Source organism: Pyrgilauda ruficollis, unplaced genomic scaffold, assembly GCF_017590135.1.
Source record: "Pyrgilauda ruficollis isolate IOZ18807 unplaced genomic scaffold, ASM1759013v1 scaffold93, whole genome shotgun sequence".
NCBI lineage: Eukaryota > Metazoa > Chordata > Aves > Passeriformes > Passeridae > Pyrgilauda > Pyrgilauda ruficollis.
In genome coordinates, this window is record NW_024531377.1 from 2,800,504 (window position 1) to 2,826,481 (window position 25,978).

General features: G+C 43.9%; 1 protein-coding gene across 1 annotated transcript; it reads left to right on the forward strand.

Moving 5' to 3' along the window:
• Positions 1–7,762: 7,762 nt before the first annotated feature.
• KCNK12 (potassium two pore domain channel subfamily K member 12) lies at positions 7,763–25,640 on the forward strand (the record flags this gene model as incomplete). The annotated part of the gene is made up of 2 exons (XM_041489407.1): positions 7,763–8,111; positions 24,745–25,640. Coding segments are annotated over 2 exons (1,245 nt in total), but the record flags the coding sequence as incomplete, so codon positions are not given.
• Between the last annotated feature and the right edge of the window lie 338 nt (positions 25,641–25,978).

Sequence of the window (25,978 nt, forward strand, 5' to 3'; positions counted from 1 at the left end):
GGGTGGGGCATGGGCTGGACCTGACACAGAGTCACTGTAAAATGGGAATGGCTCCATCCTGAGACACAGCCAGGAGTCCCAGGGAAGGCAGCAGCCCCTGCGTGCCGGCGGCACGTGGCACTCAGCCGCCCGGAGGCAGCTCCTTTCCATGTGGGACAAACCCCTTATCTTCTAGACCTCTGCCAGCCCAGTGAACTTCTGCTTAAGAAAATGAAAATATACCTTTTGGCAAGTGCTGCTTGAAAACTTTCTGCCCTGGACCGTGCTGAACTCCAAGTCAACACACCTGAAGGGCCAGCAAGGGGACTGCGCAGCCGGAAGGAAATCTCCTGAGAGGACTCCAAGCCTGAGTTCCAGAAAGCTCCTAGAGTCTCTGCTCGTTTCTATTCCCCACCCCTGGCTCCTGCACTTCTCCTAGATGCAGAGCTACAGAGGTGATCTCCCAGGCACAGAGTGCCCCACAGTTACCACTATTTACTCCACTTCTGAAGTGTCCACTCCGAGGCACCTGTCATCCCACTATTCCTTTGTGCCCACCTCATTCCTTACCTAAGCAATTTCTGACCTGAAGCACACCGTGCAGTTTGGTTTCAATATCATATATTCTTCACGGTGCATTTTTATTTTTTATGTTTCCACTGATGCATTTTCACTAGATAAGTGCTTGTTAAATGCTAAATCAATACCCCAGTGCTCTAAAACCAAAGTGAGAGCACTGGCCACACTACACCTACAATGCATTAAAGCCACTGTAACAAGTTTAATCACTTTGCATCACTTTAACTGCTCCATTGTGAAATGACTGCACAACTCTGCCAAACAGCTTCATTTCATTTCATTTTCCCCTAGTGCCCAGGTGAATATGGGCAGTGGCCATCTCTAAAAATAGGAAAATGGGAGGCTGAAGTTCAGTTCCAGGCTAAGAAGACCAGAGATGAAAATTACTCTGGTCCTTAATGTGCCTGGTTTTCCCTGGCACATTTTTGCATGCTCAGTGGCACAGCAATTGTCTTTCTTTCATAAGGTGCACAAAGAATGTTTTGGTATTACATATGAAACACTTTAAATATGTTTATGTTGTCATAAATAACAGGAAATTTTAATCTGAAAAGGTCCTTTAAAACCCTCTACATCGCAAACTGCAATTTTACTTTTTTTTTAAAGCTTGATACATTTCCCCATTGCTTACTGCACTTGAAGCAAGAACAGACATCTGTAAAAGGGAGCCCTCCTCAACATGACATTCTCTTCACCTTCTGCTTCCTAGCAGGAGCTTAAAATTTGTTCTAAAGATGCTATGTTGCTTTCCTTGTATGTGCCTGGTACCTGCACAGGAACCAAAGCAAAGTCTTCAGCCATACACTTCCACTCTTCACATCCTCGAGAACAAACCAAGTTGTGTGAAGTTGCTTAGTCATGAGTGGAGCCTGTTTATGAAAAGCTTACCAGGGTAAATGACCTTAGAGGAACATCAGCCAGCACCTACCTGAAAGAAACAAGAAGGACAGATCCAGGGCAGGAGGGACATTTCAACCTGTCTGGTGGTGACTGACAGCTCTAATCAGCACACAATTGCTCTCTGAAACTTCTCACCCTAGAAAGCAAATCTAACAGGTCAAAGGAGTTGCCAATATTTTCTTCAGAGCTGTGATCAAATGCTGACTGTCCTGAACTTCTGCAAAGCCTCAGTCTGAGGGAGTGAGCATCAGCTTAGTTGATTTCATTTTGGTGCCGCTGGCTGGAGAGATTTGCAGGAGCTGCAGCCACAGGCTCTGTCAAATGTACACAGTACATCTTCAAATGGCATGAAAAAGGTGTTTGCCATTTCACAGCTTTGATTCATAAATTCCTCACGCTGTCCTTGGCTTTTATGTCAGCAGGATAAAGTAGGCTTTCCTGTCTTGAAACTCTGTCTGCCCAGGGGCCCCATTTCCAGACCCACATTCCTGTTCTTTCCTTTGAGCGTGGAGGGAGGGTGGGCAGAGTGACCTCTGCCATGCTCACCAGCCTAGCTGGGTTAAACACTCACCTGTCAGATGCAGGCAGGGATGTGAAATGTAAGGAGGTCCCATCCCCAGGGTTTGTTTCCTCCATGGCATCACGAGATTCAGGGCTGCCAGCTCCCAGACAGACATTCCTCCTCCACTTTTCACCACGCTCTGCTGCAGCAAGGCAAGTGCTTCTGGGAACAGGCTGGAGACTGGATCCCAGCTGAAAGTAGCCCTTCAAAAATAGCAATTTTTAAACTGAATCATTTTCCAAATCACACTCTAAAATTACTTCTCTTCCTGGCAAGCTCCCTGCAGCTCATTGGTACACAGGCAAGCATGGACTTGGAGGATGCAGATTTCTCAGGAGCTGCACCAATCCCATTCTGCAGGTTTCTGCATCCATCCATCCATACATCTGCCTGTCCATCCCTCCCCTCTGCAATGAGAAGCTCAACCACAGAATACAAGGGCCACATCTCTAACCTTAACAGAGATTTACAAAGAACTCTTCCTCTTTCCTCCAAATTCTTGTCAAGAGAAATAGCAGGTGAAAGAACTGCCTAACTGGCCTTTCAGTCCTTTCAAAAACTGAGCTGTTCACTTGGAGGGCTGGAGGATGGTGACCTCTCCTGAAAGGCCAGGCTCTGGTTAGGCTGAACAAGGTAAGATCCAAAGAAAATCTGGGAACTGGCTTGTTGCCTAATAGTCTACATGAATTCAACAGGGGGTTGTGCATTCAGAAATTATCCTTTGCAGGGTCTCAGAAGTATGACAGAGCTACATCTTTCTGAGTAGTAGAATAGTAGCTTTCCATTATTAAATTGTATTAAAAATCCCTTGCATGCCAAGCCACTGACTGAGATTTTCCTGAGCAAAGCAATAATAGAAAACAAATTAGCAAAACTAATGCAGGAACAGCATAAGCCAGCAGAGGGGAAGGTTTTCCCATAAAATGCGAGATTTCATACCAAAAATGGTGAGCAAGGTAAGTCATGTGAACACAGAGCTACCTGCGCAAGATGCAGGGTGCCTGCAGCTTCCACTGGCAGCACAGGCAAGTCAGAACACATTAATTAATTAATTAACTAGTTAACGTGCTCAGGATGCTCGGAGCACTAGACAGAATCAGGCCTTCTGAAATTGGCTATTCATCAGATTTAAACTGAATGTAATTGGCAACACTAATTAGATCATTCTCAGCGAGAGCAGTGAAAGTGAGAAAGTAGTAGTTAGATCACTGAGCCTCAGGAAAAATAAAAACAAAAGGCCATTGCATATTCATAAATTAGCAGGAAGAATGAAGGAATCTCTGATTTAGACAGCGATTGCTGCCTGTTTCTCTTAAACCTGTGGAAATATTCTCCCAGTAAAATCATGTATTTGGCTAACAACACTGTTTCCCTACAGCTTAGCATCCCCTAGCAGTTCGACCTAGCACACGAAAACCTGCACTGGCTGACTCCTACATCTCACCCTGACTTGATTTTGAGTTTGGGAGGACAAGAAATGGTTCCCAAAGGATTCTCAAGTTTATCTCATCAGCTACTTTGGCTCTTCTTCCATGAAAGCCAGAGTGCTACTGGCAGAGCAATGGGGATTTACAGAGCCCAGCTACCTGGAAATCGTTTCATGCCAAGACTCCACATGGGCCACCTGCTAATCAACACATAAAATGTCTTAATTTTCAACCAAATTGTCTGAAACAGGCAACTCATGGCTTCAAGGCCAGTAATAAGCCTGCCTGTTTTCTCTCTCCCCTCCCCAAAAGTTCACCCTGATACAGAGAGAAGACATGAGAACACAATAGGCTATTTGGGTAACAGGACTGGTCTGTTTCAAAACCTAAAACTGCCTGGGGAGGGTGAGGAGACCGTAGTAACAGTTGAGGTTCCATGGAAACACACATTCATCCCCAAATACTTTGTACTTGGTACATTTTCACTGTCTCAATCTGTCATCACACTAAGTCAGGTACTGGGAAGAGCCCTCTATCCTAAAGTATCCAGATTTATAACTTAAAAATTGGGCATATTAATTTCTGTTATGTATTGTGACTGAAACCCTTGCTCACAATGCTACCCAGGCTCTGATTGCATAGACTGCCAATTACCTCATCCATTTTTTTTTTTTAATTACAAGGTAATTTCCTGATATCCAGTAGAAGGCAAAGGAGAAGAAGAGCACCACGTCATTGCCTGTGCAGCTTGTCAAGTACCCAGGCTCACCATAAGGCCACTCACTGAAAACCAATTTCCTTGGTACATATTACAGAAAAAAAATAATTCATACAGCCCATATTGGGCTGAATGGAGGTCAACACAAAACCATCTGCACATTAATTCCAGTTGCAGGAATAGTTACAAATCCATTTACCTTTGGTCACTGTTGAGGTAGAAAATATGTCCAGCTACAGCAAACAAGTCACACATTTCAGGTCAGGGACTGCATGTTTACCTTCAGATTGTATGAGACACTTCCAAATAACTACTTCAATATAGTGGTAAAAAGCTCCTGAGTGAGGTATTTGATATTTTTTCTTGGCAAATATTTGCTACAAAATCACTGGGGACGTGTATGAGTGAAGCTTGTACTGGAACTGAAAACACAAATGTGGAGGTCTTGGTATCCCTGAAGTCAAAAGAAGAGGTCTTGCTAATTGGCTTATGAGTTACACAGTCAAATCATGGTTGGAAGGAAATTTAGAGGATTTTACTCATAAAAAAAAAAAAAAAAAAAATACTGCCAGTAACTGGTCTTTCTCAGGTTTAAAACACCGTTTTAAACTTTATTCCTTAATAAAGGGATGTGATGTTTAGCAGTACAACCTATTTGCAGACAATGCTTTAATTAAACATTTAATGAGCCCATCTCGTTTCTTTGCACGAGCTTAACTTCACACAGCCAAGATAATAACACAAACATCACATTTTGGTTATTAAAATGATTGCTTTCACAAACACTGACCTCCTGACAAAGCAAATGGCTGGTGTCATGCATACAATACTCCCACATCTCAGGGACCTAATTTTAGCATAAAGCCCAATGTACACCTGACCATCAGATTTAAAAAAAAAATAAATCTAGGCAAACAGTTTTAAAGACAGTGATGTTTTCACCAAATCCTTTAAGATTTCATTCAATTATTCAAGAAAATTCAGAAAAACATCTTTCATTTAACCATATGACAGCCTTTAAGAGTGTTACCCAAGCAGGGGCGCAGCAGCAGCTTCAGGATGTTTCCTCAAACTCTCATATCCAGATCAGAGCATCCCAAAACTATGACCTTCCTTTAAGCCACAGCTCTGGAAGATTTTTTTATCTAGCTAATGGAGTTTTTCCAGGAGCCAGTTACTTTGGAAAGGACCAAACATTTTCAGTGGGACTTTAATGAAAAAAAAAAAAGAAAATTTTCCCCCTAGCTTTATAACCAAAAAAAAACCTTTAAGTATTTCTGCAAAATGGTGACAAATTTTCAAGACTCCAAGTAAAAAAATCTTAGCGAAATGAGTTGTCAAAACATTTTGAAAATCTGTCAACAGCTCGAATTCTTAGAAACCATGATTCGGTGATGCTGGAAATACAATCTTGTCCATGCTGAAGCAGCTAAACCACGTCCCTTGCTGCTTCAGCTGAGCTTTTTTCTTCATGGAAAGTTACTGGTAGGCTTTCATATCTATGAGGTGATTCCTCAAGCTAATCAGCATCCCACCAGCATCATCCCTTCCCAGGCAGGACATCTCCAGAGAGGGCAACATAGACTCCAGAGCCAGTCAGCTTCTACTGCTTGGAAACTGTCCTGTCACCCCAGGAAATGGCCAATTTTTCACTCCCCACCTAGAAGAAACCATCCCCCAATAGGGGATAAGGCATGGCATGGTGAGGTATGACTTACACAAACTTTGCTAACTGGATTCTCACTAAAAACATCAGGGGCCTCTCACAGCAGGTGAAATTGCTGAGGGCTCCAGAGAACTGAACCCTCATTTTTTAATGTTCCCAAGAGGAAAGTGAAAAAAGCAACAAAATGAAACAAACAAACAAAAAAAATAAAAACCAAACCCCAAAAAACCAAACAAAAACAAAGCCAAAAAACACCAAAGCAAAACCTTCCCCTGTAAACACAAAAGCACCAGCAACCTAGTGATGTCCATCTGCAGCAACAAAATTTCTGCAAATTCAGGTAAGTGAGCTTAGTGTTACATCATCCGACACAGTGGATTGCATGTAATCATTCCATACCACAGTGAAAATTATTTCCAGCTATAGTCATTGGCACTAAATGGCCCATTTCTGACCCATTGAGCCCTTGACCATCCATGGGAGACTTTCCGCTCATTTCAATGGTCTTTTGATCAGGTCTGATATATTTTCCCAATGTTTTTCTGCCTCTTATGTCCTTGAGATCTGCTATTGCTTTGCCCAGCTATTGGGTTTGTGATTTACTGGTTTAATTTTTTTTAATTTTTATTCAGTTTTAGTATTTATAATGGGACACAACTGACACTTTGAAATAGGAGACACTTTTTTTCTTAAGGGTTGCATGTGGTATTGGTCGCCTTGAGCACAAAAGGAGATTGGAAATCTTCTTTGGTACTTCTAGACACTTTCACCTCTACTGAACAAAATGCTTTAGCACAAAAGCAATAACGACAAAACCCCAAAGTTTAGACATATTAGTGGCTATCAAAACATACTTTGATCAGAGTACTCTGTTCCTAGGAAGCACAGATGTAAAACCCAAGGCGTTTTCTTCACCTGACAAGTATGAATAGTCTCTTAGAAAGGGAGGAAGTCCTCCTGCTATGGATGTGGTGGCCAAGAGATAACTGCCAATAATGTGAAATCTCATGGCAAAGCAAAATTTCTCAGATCCAAAATAAGAAATAGATGTGTGAAGCTATGGAGAGGTTCTAGTGATGGCAAATAGCCCTTTGCTAAAAGACATCATGTAGCTACCAAGAGGCAGCAAATATTTTATACAGACAAAAAAGAAAAAAAAAATAAAAAAAAAAAAAAATAAAAAAAAGAAAAAATAGAACCTAGGCTAAAAAAAACCATAAATCAGGGCACAAGCTTCCATCTCAGTAAGACTGACACTGGCAACTGTAAATTGTGGGGAGCATTTCCTCCTCCAAGCCAAGATCTTTCCTACACGTGTTATCAACCCCTACACATATGTTTGCAGGACTGGCATCACTCCCATCCTCTCTGCAATACTTTATCAGTGAGAATTCTCATTTTATTTTAAAAATACGAATGTAATTATTTACTTCAAGTCTCCCAGGAAAGGACTGCAGTTCTTACTGCAGCATAACAGATAAGAAAGGCTACATTGTTTGTTCCAAGGCAAACAGCAAAGAGAGAATCCAACATCTTAGGAGGAAAAAATCACTTTTCAGACACTAGCTAAGATTAAATGGGCATTTGGCACCGAACCCAAAATGTATCATTTTCTTGGGTCTACCTCTGTGGAGTCAGATCAGAAACAACGTTTCGTTCATCTCGAAATGGCTGAAATTAAGTAATTACCGCTCCACCGACCACCACCAACTCCCTCCAAAAACACCCTCTTGGCACCGGGCGTAGAGGAAAGCTTTTGAAGCCAAACCACCCCCGCAGCGGCCACGGCGCATCCCACACATGCCGAGGGACCAGCGCGTTCGCCGCGTCCCCCCGCCCGGCCGGCGCCGCGGTGGGAGCGGAGAAGTGGGGACAAGTGGGGAGCGGCGGGCAGGGCAGGGCAGGGCAGGGCAGGGCAGGGCAGGGCAGGGCTGCCCCCGCGGGGGGCGGTGGGCTCCTGCCGCCGGCGGCGCCTGGCGCCCCTCAACGAGGACAACGGGCGGTTCCTGCTGCTGGCCGCCCTCATCGCGGCGTACCTGAGCGCCGGCGCCACCGTCTTCTCGGCCCTCGAGAGCCCGTCGGAGGCGGCGGCGCAGCTCCGCTGGAACCGGACCCTCCACAACTTCAGCCGCATCTTCAACATCAGCCTGCCGGAGCTGCGCGCCTTCCTGCGGAGCTACGAGGCGGCCATGGCCGCGGGCATCCGCGTCGACGCCCTGCGGCCCCGCTGGGACTTCCCCGGCGCCTTCTACTTCGTGGGCACCGTCGTCTCCACCATAGGTGAGCGCCGCCCCGACGGCCCGGCGGAGCAGAGCCGCCCCGTCCGGGGGATGCCGCGGCCCCGGCCCCGTCGTTATAGCGACCAAAGTTTGGGGAGAGGCGCCGCCGCGTTGCTGTGGCAACCGGGGCTTCGCAGCGCGTCCGGGTCGCTCCGTCCCCGCCGACCTCCCGTCCCTGCGGTCGCGGTCCCGCGGTCCCCTCCAGTCCCCCCCTCCCCGCTGCACGGAGCCGGGGACCGGCGCTGCTCCCGCGGGTTGGCAGGAGCGCCGGCCGTCGCGGCTGCGGGAGCCCCGTCCCTCCCCAGCAAACTTCTGCTGCCGGCGGCTGGGCTTCTTCGTTCTGCCGGCCCGAAGGAGCGAACGGGGCTGGCGGCTGCCCGGGTAGCGCTGCCTGCGCCGGGATGCGCCCGCCGTGCCAATGGCTCGGTACCGGGAGAGGCGGCGCGGGGGCCGGCAGTAGCGGGCTGATGGAGATGCTGAACGAGAGACAGGCTTTCGCCGTGCCTGGTCGCCTTGGTACCGGCTTTAACTGCTGGCAAAGTTAGGATGTGTGTGTGTTTAAAGACGCAAAGTCGCGTGTCTTCCAGCCGTAGCGTTCTCAGTGTATCGCTGCAGCCGGCTGCAGTTTTTCCTATCCCATAGATGTTTAGGAAGAGCAACACTTTGTGAAGCAAATGATGAGTTGTGGTGGGAGGATATTTTTTTTTTTTTAACTCTGTGCCTATCTACTGCTGTTGGACTGTTGCTTGAGGAAACCCTGTCCCCTGAATACAAGATCTTAGCGGTCTTAACTCTGCCAGTTTTTAAGTTCTGTAAGAAGCCAGGTGTCTTCTGAGCATAAATGTCTTGTTTTCCATTTATTGTAGAGGAAGAAACTCACAGCTCGTTATTGCATTTACATTCATTAGGTACAGAAAATGTTTTATGAATAATAACTAATCCATATGATGGAGTGGTGATGGTGAGTACAGCACTGTTGTCAGGTATTGTTACTCTTTGCATTGAAAAATCCAGTTAACTTTTGCTTTGCAATTACGTTTGGTAGCCTGGTCATTAAAACACCATTTTAATTAAGCATTAAGCTTTCTTCATCGCAGGAACGTATATTTAAAAGAGGTGATTTTGACTGATCAGAATGAGTGAACAAAAAAAACTAATCCTTTAACAAACCCATTATTTCATTACACCTGCTGTGAGAAAGAGAAATCTTCAGGTGGTGTGTAAACACATTGCTTCCCTGCCAACTCTGGCTTCTCCTCTCTGAGGTTATTGAAATGTAAAATGTTTCCTCTTACTTGGCATTTGTTTCCGTCTCCACTTTATTGCCCCACCTGCAGTTATTTGTACCTGGGCAGAAGAACTGAGGAACTCAGCAGGGGGTTTTGCCGGGTCTGGAGAGGTGTAAATGGCAGACCCAGGAGTTGTGTTTCTCATATTCCTGTAGCACCAGCCGAGTGCTTTCTCCTTAGAGTCAATAGTGCCGCATCTCACATGCGAGGTGAGGGATGAAGACTGGGGTTTTTTTTTGTGATGTGCATCAAAGGCTGGATTCTGACAAGTGTTCCCCAAGTCCTACCTTCTCTTGGAATGCTACCTGGCAGTGCTTACTTCTGGATTGCTTAGAGTACTTGGTGTGAGTTCAGAGAGCCATAGAGCCAGGCTTTGCTCTGAGTGAGGAGATGCAGGCTGAGTTGTGCCTGTGGGCACAGCAAAGGCCGTGGCAGAGCTGCTGTGCTGGGGGTGCCAAACTGCACAGCCTGGCAGGAGCAGTGTCTGCCGGAGTCCCAGCACCCTGAGACTGCTGTGCTCCATCCAGGCATGGCTTCCACCATGTACATTGCACATGTACAGCTCCTGCAGATGAAGAGGAACTGGTGCCTCCGCCTCAGTGCTTCTCTTCGTGTGCCTCTTCAAGCTGCTGCAGCTCGTAGAGGCAAAGCCCATGAAGAGCTCAGCTGCAGCAGGGTTTCTTCCACCACACAGTTGTATTCGGTTATTTTTGGCAGTTCTGCCCAGCAAAAGCAAAAAAGCCCAGTGAATTAACTAGTGCCACTAAAACACGACGCTGTGCTCTTACTCAAACGTGCACAAAGCTGTCTGGCTCGTGGTCCCAGCACGGGAGAAACCAAATGGCAGGGCAGCGAGATGTCACCTGGGTGAGCAGTTCCAAAGCCATTCTTTCAAGGTCCATTTTTTAGCCTCCCAGCCAGCTCATTTATGTACCTACCCACCTGGACTACCTTTGATTCCACTGTCTGCTCACACACCACATTATCCTGGCTCTGAGCAGTTTGATTTGCTTTCGTGTCATGCTTAATTGACAAGAATGCTGTTTTTACCCAGCCTTGCCAAGAACTACCAGACATGCAGAGTCAAAACAGCTTTCCTTCCTCCACAACTTCATCAGTTACGTGTGTCAAAGCAACTTTATTACTCCAGCTAAACACACCACCATCCTAGCGAGGTGGTGGAAATCTTCCTTACTCACTGCTTAACAAGTAGCAGGTATACTCAGTGTCTCTCAAGGGTAAATCACCCACAGGTTACTCAGCTTCTCATCTCTAGAGGATTCCAACTCGCGGGAATCTCACTATGTCTTTTGAAGCCCTCGCTCTGTTCTCAGCAGTTTTAATAAAACTACTTTCTCATGCAGACATTGAAATGCAGTCATCCAGGCACAGGGCTGGAAGTTCTCCTGGAGTTTGTGTGAGCTGAGCTGAGAAGGACTCCAGTTCTTCATCCTTCTGTGAACACAAGGGTTAGGAGTAGCCGGGCTGGGAGAGAACTGTTCCATCCATGCTCCTGGAGCAGGCCCTTCGCAGAGCCAAGCAGCTCCCCTCTCTTCGGTGCCTCCTTGGCTGCAGTTCTGCACTTCCCTAAATCCTCAGGGACACAATCAAACAGTCTGGGTGAGAAACGTGTTAATGGGGTCTTTAAGAAATGAGAGTTGAAATTCTAATTTTAAAGCATTTTCCTGAATAGCCCACAAAATGTGTAGCTTGCAGTCCATAAAACACCCTCTTGATAGCACTCTGGGCATTTAGTTTTTATTACTGTATTGTTTGTGTTTGAATAATGAAATGTTGAGTCTGTTTTCATTAGACACATCTGGATTTTCAGAGCTGTGTTAGAAAATCCTTCAGTCTAACTTCTGATTGCTTGCTGTCGAACTACACCATCTATTCAGACATTATTTTGCACTCCAAAAGGTACTGGGTTTCTAGGCAATTATTATTATTACTCCGATTTCTTTAAGGAGCAGCTAGGTGAAATTTATTCTTGATTCTTTGGTCTAACTGACTGCAGACTTTGGTTTTCAGTTGAGTTTTTTCCTTCCCTCCCTCCAATGTACCCAGCACTTTGTTAAAGACTGAAAACAAAAGTATAACTCAGACCAGATTTCTCCCTGGTAAAGTGTTACAGATGCAGGTATAGTGAGTCCTAGCTTTCCCTTTCTTGTAGCAGGGATTTATTCTGCCTAGTACACCAGGAACATTCCACAACTCTGGAATGCCTGAAGATCTGGATTTCTGCCTCAGTCTAGACTTTGTACCCAAATTTCTTTCCTCTCTTAAGTGTTAGAATAAATCTTAGGTGCCTGTATAGTAAAACATTTTGTAACATAGACCCATTTAAATTGGATTCTAAGCTTCTTATATGTAAGTACATGTTTCAAGAATCAAGTGATAGAATTGATTTATAGAAATCCATACCAGGCATGAAAAAATGAGGTCAAGTGAAGTACTCTGATATATAAAAGTGATTTTTTAAATAAAATATTTTTTATAGCACCTTTACTGTGGGCAGATTATTTTGGGATGGAACATGTCCGGGTTATGTTTGCTTGAGAAATGCCCCTGGGAGGAAAAGAAGCAGGGATCTTCTCTCTGTACAGCTGTGCAGGGGTTACAGGTGTTGGGGACACAGTGTATAGGAGTGAGCAGAACTATTCATACTTGCCTTATCCCTGAGGTATCCTGTTAAATTACTCAATATTCCTGTGGACTGACAACTCCACCCAAAGGGATGGGGGCATCCTCTGCTCTTAAGTAACAGACACAGTACTCTGTGTTTTCTGCCATCTCGCTGGCTCTGGCAGCTGTTTTCTCCTTGCTTGGGATGTCAGCTGGGTTAGACCTTCTTCTCTCTGGCTCCTCTGTAGGGACCAGCCCACCCAGCAGAGCATTTCAGCTTGTGCTCCACAACCTAAGCACCATAACCACTCACTTCCAAAAGACCCTCTGGCCCTGTATCATAGTCTTGTGAGAATATCTGTCGGTCCAGATGTTCTGGAGGTGATAATTTAATGGAAGCGATGTGCAAAGCACATTTGGACAGCTCAGTAAGCACGGGTGAGATGTTGGACTGCACTGCCAGGAGCCAGGGGTTGAGAGCAGCCTGTGAGAGCAGGCATTACAGAGGATAATTTGGTGAGAAATCCCACAAATAACCAAGATGTTCTGAAAGTTTAAGGGGCAAGTCTATTTGTCCCGTCTTCTTTGTTCTGGCTCTCTGCTCTCCCTGAAGGCAGCCTCGCTGTCCATGGGGCCAGCCCATCCAAAAGGTGACAGCCACACCAGGGTGTGCACCTGATAAGCAGCAGCGTTACCTCCTCGGGGCTCTGCAGTTCTCTGGGGCTTGTACAGGCAGCTTTTGCAGAGGTTTCAGATTAGGGGGGAGTTGCCTCCAGATTTGACCTTCTTAAAGTTAAGAAATAATCAAACAAAACTGAATGAGAAAGCAGCTGGAAGAGCCAGCAGTGTTATTAAGCTGCAGTGTCAGGTTATTTGTCTTTGCCATCCTGTACACAATCTGCAGGCAGAACGAGAGGGTGTTTCAGGCAGATCTGATTCCTTCGGTGCGTGCCATGCTTTGATCAATGTGCCGGTGGATTTCTGAGTTATTTTCTCACTCGGGTAATCTCGATAAAGAACAGAGAGCGAGAGGCTCAGAGGGCAGCAGGTCAATGGTCAGCATATTTCTGTGGAGAGTTCTGATCCCACACTGGTTTTCCTCAGATGAAGTACTGTGACCATAGCGATGTTTTCTGCTTGCCATAGCTGCATGGGAGTATTAACTTTTTGGAGGCCACTGATAGGAATTTCCTAGGTGTGTGGGCATAGGTTGGGTGCTCCAAGCAGAAAAGTAATCTAAATCACAGCTTGCTTTCTTGTAGTTGAGAGCAACCACATAAATCTTTACTTGGAATACATCCATGTAATTACACAGGTGACTTGAGGAGTCCCCACTGAAGAGTCATGATTAAATAATTTTGATCTTAAATTTGTTGTGATTTTATTCTAGAAGGCAGGAGGGAGAAATCCAAATACTTGAAATAAAACCCTTTCTAAAATTTAAAAAAAAAATTGTGAAAAATATTACTTTAATGTCACTGCTTCTTAGGGTTTGCCTGCCCCTGTAGGGTTATGCCAGCCACAGAAAATTAAGCCTTCGCTGTGCTTTGGCCATCCAAACGGAATGATCTCTGCAGAGCATTTCAGTTCAGGTTAGTTAATCTAAATGTTTCAGATGTCTCTTTAATATAAACCCCTAGCTAAATGTTTCAAAATACTAACATCAGTAACTGATGGAGAAGTCAAGGACAAACAAATTGCACTTGTTTCTGCCATGGCTGTGGAGCTTGAGGTGCTCAGCTGGAGCCCTGGAATGTGGGGTCTCCAAATTAAATGTCAAGCACCACAGCCTTGTAGAGCAGTCATCCAAAAACCAAATTTTACCCAGCGTTACATGAGATATGGTCCAGCATCTCAGAAGCTAGGGGAGATTTTATACTGCCTTATGAGGTGCTGGTTCAGGTTCAAAACAAAGACCAGCTGGAGTTTGTAATCATGGATTCCATTTTTGCAGCCTTCGGGGTCATTGAAGGAGCAGTGCCTGCTTGGTGAGCATGTACCTCCTGCTTAGCAGAAGATTCCGTTTGGTCTTCGGTGGTAGTCCTGCAGATACCTCTCTTTTAGTTCCCTAAGCATTCACAAGAGCTTGTAGATGTGATTGCAGAGCAGACACTGGTGTGCCAAAGCACCCTCTGACAGCTCTCCATCCACGTGTGGCTCCAGCCAGTCCGTCTCTCTTAGCGAGCAGCCTCCCTGTGAACCAGTGATGGTGCCTGCGATAGCTGTGAGGGATCATAATTGCTGGGCTTATCAGCTGCCCTGTTTGCTGCAGGCTCATAAAGCCAAATCCTGCTTGAAACTCTATGGCCTGTGTTCCCATGGAGCCCTGCCAGTCCCTGGAGCCTTCCCCCACTTTGTTTTCCTGGGGATATTCCCCCTTTCCTTCTCGTAGTGCTCATCTTCTGCTGCCTGCTCAGCTGCCTTTCCCAGCCTGAGCTTCTCCAGCTTCTCCTGCCTTCCTCCAGTTACTATACCCTTCTCTACTGGGGATTTGTTTGCTTGATTAACTTTCAAATATTTGTTTGCTGTCTTTACAGCCTTTCACGTTAAGGACTACCAAAGAAGTCAGAAGTAAAGCTTTACAGCTTCTCTCTGTTCCTCATCACCCTCTTCCCCTTTCCCTAGTGTTAATCCTGCTATTGACCCTCATTTCTTTCTTGGTTTGTTTCCTCCTCCTTCTCTGATTGTCTTCAGTTTGACACAGATCATATTTTTTTATCACTTGTACCACGGGGTCATCTTTGCCAGTGCACTGTCTTGTTTTTATACAAGCTTTAATTGCTCTTCATCGTGGAGAGAAGAGGAAAACAATTACAGGGTAGTTCTGTTGACAATTAACTTCATGTAACATTACCTGCTGCTGGCGGTGTGCTGGAAAATACAATGTCATTTCTTTATTTTAATGAATGCAGGATTACCTTATCTTTGAAGCTGTTAAGTCAATGAGAATTTTGCCTCTTGCCATAGTAGCATCAGGGTTAGAGCAACAGAAGAGCAGCTGGGAACATTTCATATGCAATTTTGAGACTGAAACAGCTTGATAGTATTGAAAGCATAGCCTTTGGCCATGATCTGAATAAGCCTTGCTTACCTATATCAAAAGAGACAGTTTTTGTAGTGTGTCAGCACCAAGGGCATATCTCAGGGCATTTTGGGAAAATATGTTTAAGGGCAAAAATTAGGGTTCATGCTGGTGAACATTTGAAATGTGAAAAGTCCTCCTGAGCACAATAAATGTTTGAAGTGACAATAAAAACCTTTTGTGAATAGAAGCACTCTAGTAACAAACAGAATTATATTCCGAGGGGCAATTGCATAGCAATCCAGACAAATAAAATACCTCCTCAATAGCCTATTTCTGCTGAAGTCAATAGCAGGCCACTCTGCAGAGCTTTAGGAGACCCTACCTTAGGTGCTTTATTGGCAAACCAGGTTTATAAAACAGATGCACTTGTTATTGCCATGTAAAATACATCCCCCTGAGCTCAGTGGGTCTGTTGATGGCACTGGCTGGTACACCTAGACATGGGAAGGTTTCAGTACCATCTTTCTTGAATCAAATGAGAAGTAGAATGAAAATTAAATCTAATTGCATTAGACAAGGCAAAGCATTAGCAGCCTTTACAAGTAATTAAAGCCTTGGAGTGGAATAAGATAAGAAATTGAATGGTTTGATGTTAACATGTGGGATTACTTATTGTGAGTGAGGCACTGCTATTGCTTGTACTTAAAATTCCATAATAAGTGCATGAAAGGAGCAGTAATGCCTTGAAAACAGTTGTAGCCCCACAGCAAGTCCTCACTGGATTTTAACCTTTCTGAGCTTGTTCCACTGCAGCTTCTTCCCCTTTAGAAATTATTGGCCAAATGTTTCCCAATCATTCTCAAGTTTTACACAGGCAAATTTAATCACAGCGGAAGCTGCAGCTAGAAGAAATTTGTCCGTGCAAGACCGGAGTGAGAAACTAATTCAGTAAATTTCAGTTAAAGCCAGATAAAATGTCTTTGGTTATCCATCATTATATATTCTGTCATCTTGTTGCTCAGCCTGAGAATTTGGAAGCAATATATTTCTCTCCTGAGGGCAAACAAAAAACACAGTGTCACTCATGCTCAGTGTGCATGAGTGGAGTCAGGTCTGCTTTAAACCTGGTGGAAATAGGAGGGAGTGACAGCAGTGTAAAGGTCTTAAACCCAAGCTGGGATTTTCACAAGAGAGGCAGAAACAAGCTGTTTGATATGATGATTTGTTAGTTTACAAAAGCTGCTACTGGCAGAGCTGCAGGACCAGGAAAATCTCAGATAAAATATAAGCTCACAATTGTCTTGGTAGTGTGGCAGAGTTGTTCAGTGTCATTAAATTTAAAAATAGTCAAGGGAAATGCCTACTGAGGAAGGAAGAGTTAAATGAAGAAGTAGAAAATGGGAAATAACTGGTTAGTCAGCAGTCCTGTCACCCTCTATTTCTGTTACAGTAACTTAAAATTGGGACTTTGTGCCTTCGTGAATGGATTGGAAGAGCAATCCATTCACCAAGCAAAAAGATACTTGAGAATTTGCTCTTTGCTTTCAGCTGAAACTTTTTAAAATAAGAGACCCTTGAAGGTATATTTAAACCATTAAGAAGCCCAGGTAGTAGGTTTATCAGAGTTTTTTTTCATTTAATTGTAACTCGAAGTTTGTCCAGAGATTTGGGGGAAAAAAAAAAAAAAACAAACAAAAAAAAACAAAACAAAACAAAACAAAAACAAAACAAACAAACAAACAAAAAAACCAAAAAATCAAAAAAACACAAACCAAAAAAAAACCAATCAGGCCTAAGCGTGGAAAGGATGTTTTCATGTTTAGGGCCTTTTTATCCCTTGGGTACATCTTTATAGCCAAACTCTTTGTAAAGCAGAATAGCTGAGACAACTATGAAGAAACAGATGTTCTCTGAACACCTACCTACACAAACACCAGTGGCAGAAGAAAAAATATGCCACAAGTCTGTTGTTTAATCCAGTCAAAAGATAAGCCAACAATATAACCACTGAACAACCTTTCCCATCTGTAAGGCTCAGAAAGCCCACGAGTGACATCTTCTTCTGTCAGACTTCTTATGCAGGGAAATATGACACAGACCCAAGATCACTTGTGAAATCTAGATAATGCTGTTTCTTAGCATGAAAGGAGAAGTACTGTGAGGTGTACTGGCACTGAAATGACAGTACATGTGCAAGTATTCTTTAGAAGCCAATAATATCTCAAGAATATAACAAAATTTGGATGCCATTACTCTTTTTCACTTTGGAGTTCAGAAAAAAAAAAAAAAAAGGCTCAACCTTGGGTGTACATAGACATCTGAAATACAACTGCAGGTTTCAGTAAACAGCAAAAGCATGTGTGAATGCTAATGTTTGAAATGACAGGGCATAAGCTTTTTTTCTCTTAGGGTGTTGCTTAGATACACAATCATCCACACAAAAAACATTCTCAAAAACACATAGGGAAATAAGAATGGAAGCAGCTTTAAAAATGAAAAATTATGACTGCAACAGAAATCTACTTTTGGAACAATATTCACCTAGAATCATCAGCTGCATGAAGACTGTAGGAAGGTCAGAGGTGGCAGAGTATGGCTTCACATATTGGACACATCTTAAGAGCAAGAAGGAATTGGTGATTCTTGGGGTCCATGAGCTCCACTGTTGTGTATATCCATGGTTACTGAGCCACACTTCATCTCTTTCCTGGTTACCATGCTTTTGTTTTCTGTGTGTTTTTTAAAGCAGTATTTTTAAGTGCAGGGGTGTTTCCTGTGTCTGGTGGTGTTGCAGAAACCCCTGTGTTTTAGGTGATTCTGGGCAGTGCAGTAAGCCAAGGCAGATGCTTCTTCACACTCATGGATCATGAGCAGGGGTTTGATACCCTCCCTGGCAGCTCTTAATGTGAGAGCATGAAGACCCTAAGCCTGTAGTGCAAAGGGGAGGGTTTTTCACAGTAATACAACTTTGGAGCATGTGGGATATATTTTTCTGTTATTAGCACCACCACCATTTCAGAGAAGATTATAGCAAAATTGTTTTCCCCAGCTGTTAGGATAAGAAAAGAAAACAAGCCAGAGACAGGAGCCTGCAGTGATCAGGTGTGGAGGCAGCCACAGGAAGCAGCTCTGGGCTAGTTTAGATCAATGTACAAGGAGACAGGCTGCCCCCAAAGGAAAGAACATCCTGCTCTCATCTTTTTCTAGAAGCTCTCCTTTGTGAGGTGGTTTAGGACTAATTTAGGCAACACTAGCCCATATTCTTTCTGTTTTAACAAGCCATTAGTGTGCTTCGGCTGTGCCAAGGGGGCAGAATAACTGACAAAACAGGAGGACATTTAGTGGCATCTTGCTGAAGATTTGCCCAAGAAAGGCAGCATAAAATGAAGAAAATAATTTCAGTCTTGATTTTTATGATTGTAAACCGTAAACTGGCCCCAAGAGTTTAGCAGACAAGAAGATTATATTATTTATAAGAACAATAAAACCTTAAGTATTGAAAGAAAAAGTTTATGAACAACATGTTAATAGAGAAGGGAGATTGTCATGCCACAGGACACGTCCATCCCTTTAAAGTCAATTCAGCAAGAATAGTGCCAGTTTGTAGGTCTTGACTTTCTTTTTCTCTGTGTAGTTTGAATTTCGCTCCTGATTTTCATCCTCTGAGCTTTATTCTCCACCATCTCCTTTTGGGAGGGGCTCCCTCTCCCTCATTCAAAACCATGTTCTGTCGCGGTAGGATTAGCCAGAAAACTGAACATAAGCTTGCCAAAGATTTTGAGACTCAAGCCTGTAACTCTCCCCACATATTCCCTCTTCAGGGGGGCTGCTTAGCAAGACCTTGGGCCAGGGCTGCTGCTCAGCTGGCAGCACTGATGGCTTGGCACAAGTCAGTCCCCATTTGCTTGTACAAGGTGTAAAAAGAGCAGCTGGCCCCAGCCAGGCATAAAACTGCTTTAGAGACACTTCTTCTTCTCCCTTGGCTTGGTTCTGTGCCAAAGCAACTTCAGCAAACCTCTTTCTGTATTTATTGGGTTTTGTCTTCAGTAGTGAGCAAGGGTGGACCAGTTTGGTTGGTCTTTGGTGTGCACTTCCTTTGCAGGCTGTACCAGAAAGGGCAGCTTGCAGTACAGCTGAGGAAAAAAGCTTGCCTACTTCTGCTGAGTGAAAAGAGCAGGAATACTGCTGCTGGTGGTGAAGCTGGAGCCCCAGTGTTTATCTTTTTAAGGGCCACGTATCACTCAAACATGCAAAAGTTAAGCCACTTGAGCTGATGAATGTGCCTGCTGAGTACCCACTAGAGACTGAAGATCTTTCTTGGAAAGCTCATCTAGAAGGTGTCAGCTTAGAACAACACTCTTGGGAAACCTGCTGCGAGGGGGAGAAGTTAAACATTCATGAGCAGCCAGGTTTTGAGGAGGTTATTCCTCTCTCCTTCCCTGAGGTTTCTTTGGGATCACCCCCAGTGCCTTAGACCCCATCAAGGTGGCAACAATTGAGGTTTCTGAGGTCAAACCTCACCCTTAGTCCTCTCAGTCTGGCATATCCTTCACCCTAAATACATTGCTCTGGCTGTTTCACACATGGCAGCCTCTCCTTAGGTTTTGGGGTCCCCTCCTCACCCCCCATACAATTCTATTAACTCTTTTTAAAACCAACATACATCAAAGAGGAATGAATATTTGGCCATGACCTTTCAGCCTGTGGTTTAAGGCATGGCCAGCAGAGGAGTGCCAAGGGTGATTGATTCTGGTGTTCACTGGTCACTAAGGCATCACAGCACTTTGGATAACCAATAACTTGATCACCACTGTGTGTAAATAGAATAAAATTGTGACTGTAGAAAGCCTGTAATAGTCACCTGCAGCTCTTTGAAACTCCTTAAAGTTCGATTAATCATCTCCTGGCTCTGTTCTGCCAGCGTGGCTCCTTTTGAGTAGCAGTTGTCTCAAACACCTGACTGATGTTTCAGAGGTGGAAATGAAACAAGGAGCACCAGCAGAGACATGGGTGGTTTTTAACTACATTCATTAGGCTTATCATGGTGCTCTTTTTTGGATAGAGAATGGATAGAGAGAATGATTATGGAAGTCAGTCCTTATTTGCATGGTCACTCAGTGTTTTCTCCATGGAATATCTGCCCCACTACATGGGTCACCAAGGACTGCAAGCTTGTGTATGATACAGGTTAGGCCAGCCCTAAAAACTGCAGTTGTATCTCATTTGTTCAGAAATAGCACAGGTCCAACTTGAAGGATCTTAATTCACCCAGTGCTGGACAGAGCTCTGCTGTTCAGGAGGTGTTTGCAGATAGTAATCTCAATAAGATCAAATGGGATTTTACAGCAACTTCTAGATTAAAGGCTTTGCAATAGAAAAGCTCTAAAATAATTTCTTGTTTGAGCCCAGAGTGGGGTATTTAGTAAAGCAGGTTGAGAAAGATTTAAAGGGAAAGTACATCTTTCATTTGTAGTCTGGAAATGCAGAGCCAGTTGGAAGAACTGACCTGTCATATTCCCACTCCTTGGGAAAAATCTCTGGATGCAGCAGTTTTGTCAGCTCTGAGCTGTGACCCTGTATCCAAGGCAACTGTTTCTGGATGTTAGGTGGTAAGGAGTTAGAGAATAAGTGAGAGGCAGTTGTAAAATATACAGGTATGATTCTCAGGGGAAATAATGATGAAATGCTAACAGGTGGGAAAGGGTGGAAGGAAGCACCAGAACCCAAACATGGGATTCAGAGTAGGATGTTTGGTTCCTATATACATGTATAGTATGGTTTATGTGTCAGTCAAGACCAGCCAGGACAATGGGAGAGCTATGAAGTAAAGCAAGTGCAGAAAAGAGAGGAAGCAGGAAAACATTAAAATTGGTAGCTCTTTTTTTTTCTCCGTGTTCTGTAACCCCCATCTTTTAGCCTTTATGTTACAAGAACTTCTTTCCTTCTGGAAGCAGCATTCTGGTTATAGTTGTTTCTGTTGTTGTTTGTCTCTGTGGAACCATTTGTTTAAAAAGTTGTTTTCAGCCATTTTAGTTTCTTTTGATTTCCTTGAATATAACTACGTAATGGTTATATAGTGGTGTAGAGGTGATGCTGCTCTGATGATCTAAGTGCTGTTTCACTCTGGGATTTCAAATGACTGCTCCAGTGTGCTGACCTGCTGTGTGAGTGAAGTCCTATGGCTTATAAGGAGAACTAGGGTGGCTGAAAGAGGCAGGGACACATTATGCCCTTTCTTGTGTTGTTTTCTGTGACTTCCTTGTGTTCAGTTTTTGAAGTGACCAAAACTTTATTGCATCTCTGAGTAAATACGTATTTTACTGCAAAACTGTTACCCCCTTTAATCTCAAAATGTAGTGAGACAAGGTAATGCCAAAGTAATTTGACTGAGAGAAGAGCTCACAAGTACTAAAGCTGCTATTCCTTTCTGTCTTCTGGCATCAGCCACCTCTTACTCATAAGAAAGTGGGTAAAAGAAAAGAAAGCAAGAGCAACAGGAAGCATATGTCACAAGTTTGTCCATCTGTTCTACCTCTTGAATCCATCCCTAGCTTAAGTAATTTAAAGCTCCAGATGAGCAGAACTGTAACCACAAACCTGTTATGCAAGTCAGGATGAGGGTCTCATTAAATGCCAGCACTTAACCGTGAGAGGCTGCTGCTGAAGAGAGTTTTTTATCAGCTCATCTCTGCTAATTCTCTTCGGGGAGGAGAAATATCAACCAGCTGAAATTAATGCTGCCATAGAGCTTTTATCTGAGGTGCTGGGGCAGAATTGGCACGAGGGAGGTTCAGATATTGCTTCTGAGCCACACAAAGTCAACTCCAAGGCACCTGTGAAATATGTCTCAGGGCCATGAAAAGCACAAAGCCCTGTTGTGTTTTTCCCTGTACTGTGTTGGGAGCATAGGCAGTTCTGGATGAGTTTGCTCCATCCAGGCATCATGGTGCTCTGAGCCTTGGGCGGGGGCCAAGCTCAGAGATGAGGTACAGAACATCCCAGGACCAACTCCTCGTGCTGGGGGTGGCACCAAGGGACAAACACAGCTGGCAGGGGAAGACCCTGCACACAGAGCCCATGACTGCTTCCCTCAGCCAGCTGGTGACCCAAGGGATGTGTTTTAGTGGTGACTTGGCAGTGCTGGGGTAGCAGTTGGACTCAATGGTCTTAAAGGTCTTTTCCAACCTAAATGATTCAGTGTTTGCCTAGCCTCATTTTTTACCTGTTTTATGTTATTTCTTAGCATTTTCATTGCTGTGATGGGCCCTTTCACCTTGCCTAGCTACATACTGAATTTTGGAAGCATTTTGCTTCGGAAAAATTTTGATGAAACAAACAGCATCAAAAATATAAAACTTCATCACCTCTCTTGAATGATCACCAAAAAATAGTAAAAGGCTTCAGCACATTTACAGCTTGATCCAAACTGTTGCTATCTCTTTTTTTTTTTTTTCCTAATTAATAAATGTGTCTAGCCGTATGTGTGACAATAAACCCATTTATTTTGATGGTGATGTTCACATGCTTGCTGTGAAGCACATGTTTAAGTGCTTTGCTGACAAGGCACAGGCAAACAGATGCCTTCTCCATAACAAGTTGGCTGTGTATCCCTAGCTGGCAACCACAACAGGCTCCCCAGCTCCTTCTGAGGACCAGGCACTTTGGATATGCATCATTAAATGAGAGGACTCCTGCTACCAGGCAGCCCAATCCAGAGAACAGGTCCATCCCGCAGAGAAGAAGGAACTGAGAACTTCCCAGAGCCCATGGCAGGCTTTGTGGGGTCTGCTCAAAGGTGGTCTTGTTAACACTGCAAAGTGGAGAGAAGACAGTGGGTCCAGAAAGCAATGACCTCTTTGGTAATATTTTCTGGTAATACTAAGCAAGTTTTTCACTGACTTTTACACAAAACACTCTTTTTACAGTGATGCTTGTGATCATAAAATCAGAGAATGGTTTGGGTTGGAAGGGACCTGGAAGGTTATCTGTTCACATGGGCAGGGACACCTTTCACTAGATCAGGTTACTCACATTATGAGGTATGGGCTGACTTGCTGGCACACAGCTGTTTCTGATCCTGCCAAATCTGTTGTGAAAGTAGGACCACCTCTTCTCTCATTCATCTTCATGTCACTGAAAAGATATGTCTGAGTTTACTTGTCATGAGCATTTACATTCTTCTGTCAACCAATGGGAAATTCTCTATCAACAAAGTAGGAAAGGAACACAGATAAACTAGCCAGAAAAATTCAGCCATTGCCAAAATAGATCAAGAGATTTCAAGCAGCAATCTCAACTCATTGTATATAGGCAGTATTATCCTGTTGCTGTTTATAAAGGTGTGAGTGGTAATAAACTGGATTTAATTATTTCATTATGCTCTGTAATTATTTCATTATGCTCTGTAATTATTTCATTATGCTCTATACTTTTCCTTCACAAACTTCTGTTTATATTGTCTGGTCTTGATATTTACCTCCTTGAATATGTTGCTTGCTGGGTATTTTGGTGGAACAATACAGCAATGAAATTTTGGTATGTGGATTTTTCACAAAACTTTCATTTAGATTAGATGTGGTCATTTATTCATGGGACATAAGCAGTCACCTCAATCCTGTCAATGTTTTTTGCCTGAGCCACCAAGTGTTTTCACAGGGAAGAATAGCAGAAAAAAGCCAATACCTGCAGAACTGAGTTTCAGAAGACTCTTCTTGAGATAGGATGTGAAATGTATGTAATCTTTTTCATAATATAACTGGTATCATCAAATGACATGGAGTAAACTTACTGTATTTATTTGCATGCAAATTTAAGTACAGTTTTGCTGTTATTTAACCATCTGTTAGCTACAAGGCATTTCTGCTTACTTTTAAAACTTCGTGTATGAGTAATGCTATAATAATAAGTAATATTACAATAAGTAATTCATATGAAGAAGAGTTGAATTAATATTGTTGCTGGATCTTCCCAGAGTTTTTATATTCTGATTTTTCTGTTCAACTCTGTGCAGCAGTGTTTTTCCCAGCTGTAATTATCCATCTGCAAGTTCCCAGTGCCCCCAGTCTGCCAGGCAGCACTGCGGCGTGATGGCTTTTCCTTCCTTCTGTGATGACACCAGGTGGGCTAGTCACAGCTGGGATTTGGAAAAGGCTTGAAAGTGCTGTTATTTTTAAAACAGTATTCAATATTTGGGAGATGGTTTGGGGTTTTTTTTTCTGTTACACAACCTGAAAACTTCTATCTTCTCAGTGGGAATGTTATAATCAGACCCCTATAACAAAAATGTTACACTGTGTTACAGCTTGTGAGCAGAGAACTTAAATTTTCCATCAGGTCATGATGGCTGACACATGTGGGAGCAGGGAAATGGCCTCTTCACCTCATCCCACCTTGAAAAGGTTTGGGCTCAGTGAGTCTTCCACCTGCGTTTCAAGTGGTGTTGCTCTGTTAATACAGATAATAATCCTTTCGTCTTGCAAGGATTTTTTTGCTCACTTTTGAGTTTTAGTCATCTTATTGACCTTTTGGTGCCTTCTTCCTTCTTCACCAAACTCGGTTTCGTGTTGGCCTAAGCTGACTTATAGATAGCACTCCTTTTGTCCAGTGAGATGGGAGCCTTGTTAAGGTACATGTATCGTGAGCTTACTCACAAAAACCTGTGTTATTAACGTTGCCCATTTATCTCCACACCATAGGTTTTGGAATGACCACACCAGCAACAGTGGCTGGAAAAGTGTTCCTCATCGTCTATGGCCTTTTTGGGTGTGCTGGGACTATCCTCTTCTTCAACCTCTTCTTGGAGCGCATCATCTCCCTCCTGGCATTTATCATGAAGGCGTGCTATGAGAGGCAGCTGCGAAGGAGTGGTCTCCTACCTCCCAACTTCCGAAGGGGGCCAGCCGTGTCCGGGGTGGGCAGCCTCGTGGGCTGGAAGCCGTCTGTTTACCACGTCATGCTGATCCTGGGAATTTTTGCTATCGCCCTTTCCTGCTGCGCCTCCGCCATGTACACGGCAGTGGAAGGATGGAACTACGTTGACTCCTTGTATTATTGCTTTGTCACCTTCAGCACCATCGGCTTTGGAGATTTGGTAAGCAACCAAAACGCTGTGTACCAGCATCAGGGATTATACAGATTCGGGAACTTCATGTTTATATTAATGGGAGTATGTTGCATATACTCCCTTTTTAATGTCATCTCAATCGTAATCAAACAAATTTTGAACTGGGTGTTGAAAAAATTCGAATGCAGATGTTGCCCAAAGTGCCATAAATCCAGTACCCGCCTCAGCCGTCGCAATGCCATCACCCCAGGAGCCCGCCTGCGCCGCCACAACGTCGCCATGGACGCTGACGGACAGTACGACAGTGACACCGAGGGCAGGAGGCTCTCTGGAGAGATGATCTCCATGAGGGAGCTCACGGCGTCCAGTAAAGTCTCCCTGGCCATTCTGCAGAAGCAGTTGTCCGAGACAGCCAACGGCTACCCGAGGAATGTCTGCATCAATACGAGACAGAACGGTTTCTCTGCGGGGGTGGGGGCTCTGGCCATCATGAACAACCGCTTGGCAGAAACAAGTGATTCTAGGTAGAGTTTTTGGAATTCTGTTTGTTTCTTAAATAAAAATAAAATGGCGGTTGGGGTGGAGTTACCGCTGTAAGCTACTGGAAAGTTTTACATTTCAGAGACAGCCTTGGTATTCATTGGGTGTTCAGCATTTTACTTTCTGGGGGTTTTATAAGTTTTCTCTAATATGCAGTGAGATCTTTACCATTATGTTACAGTTTTCCCCTAAGGGGGTTTTAAATGAGACTTGGATGTCTTTGATGCAGAATCTGGTGCAATTACAGAAGGATGGTGTAAATGGCTAGGATGGTGTCAAAACCAAGATGTTCTTCTTCAGAGCAGCGCCTGAACCCAAACTCTGTG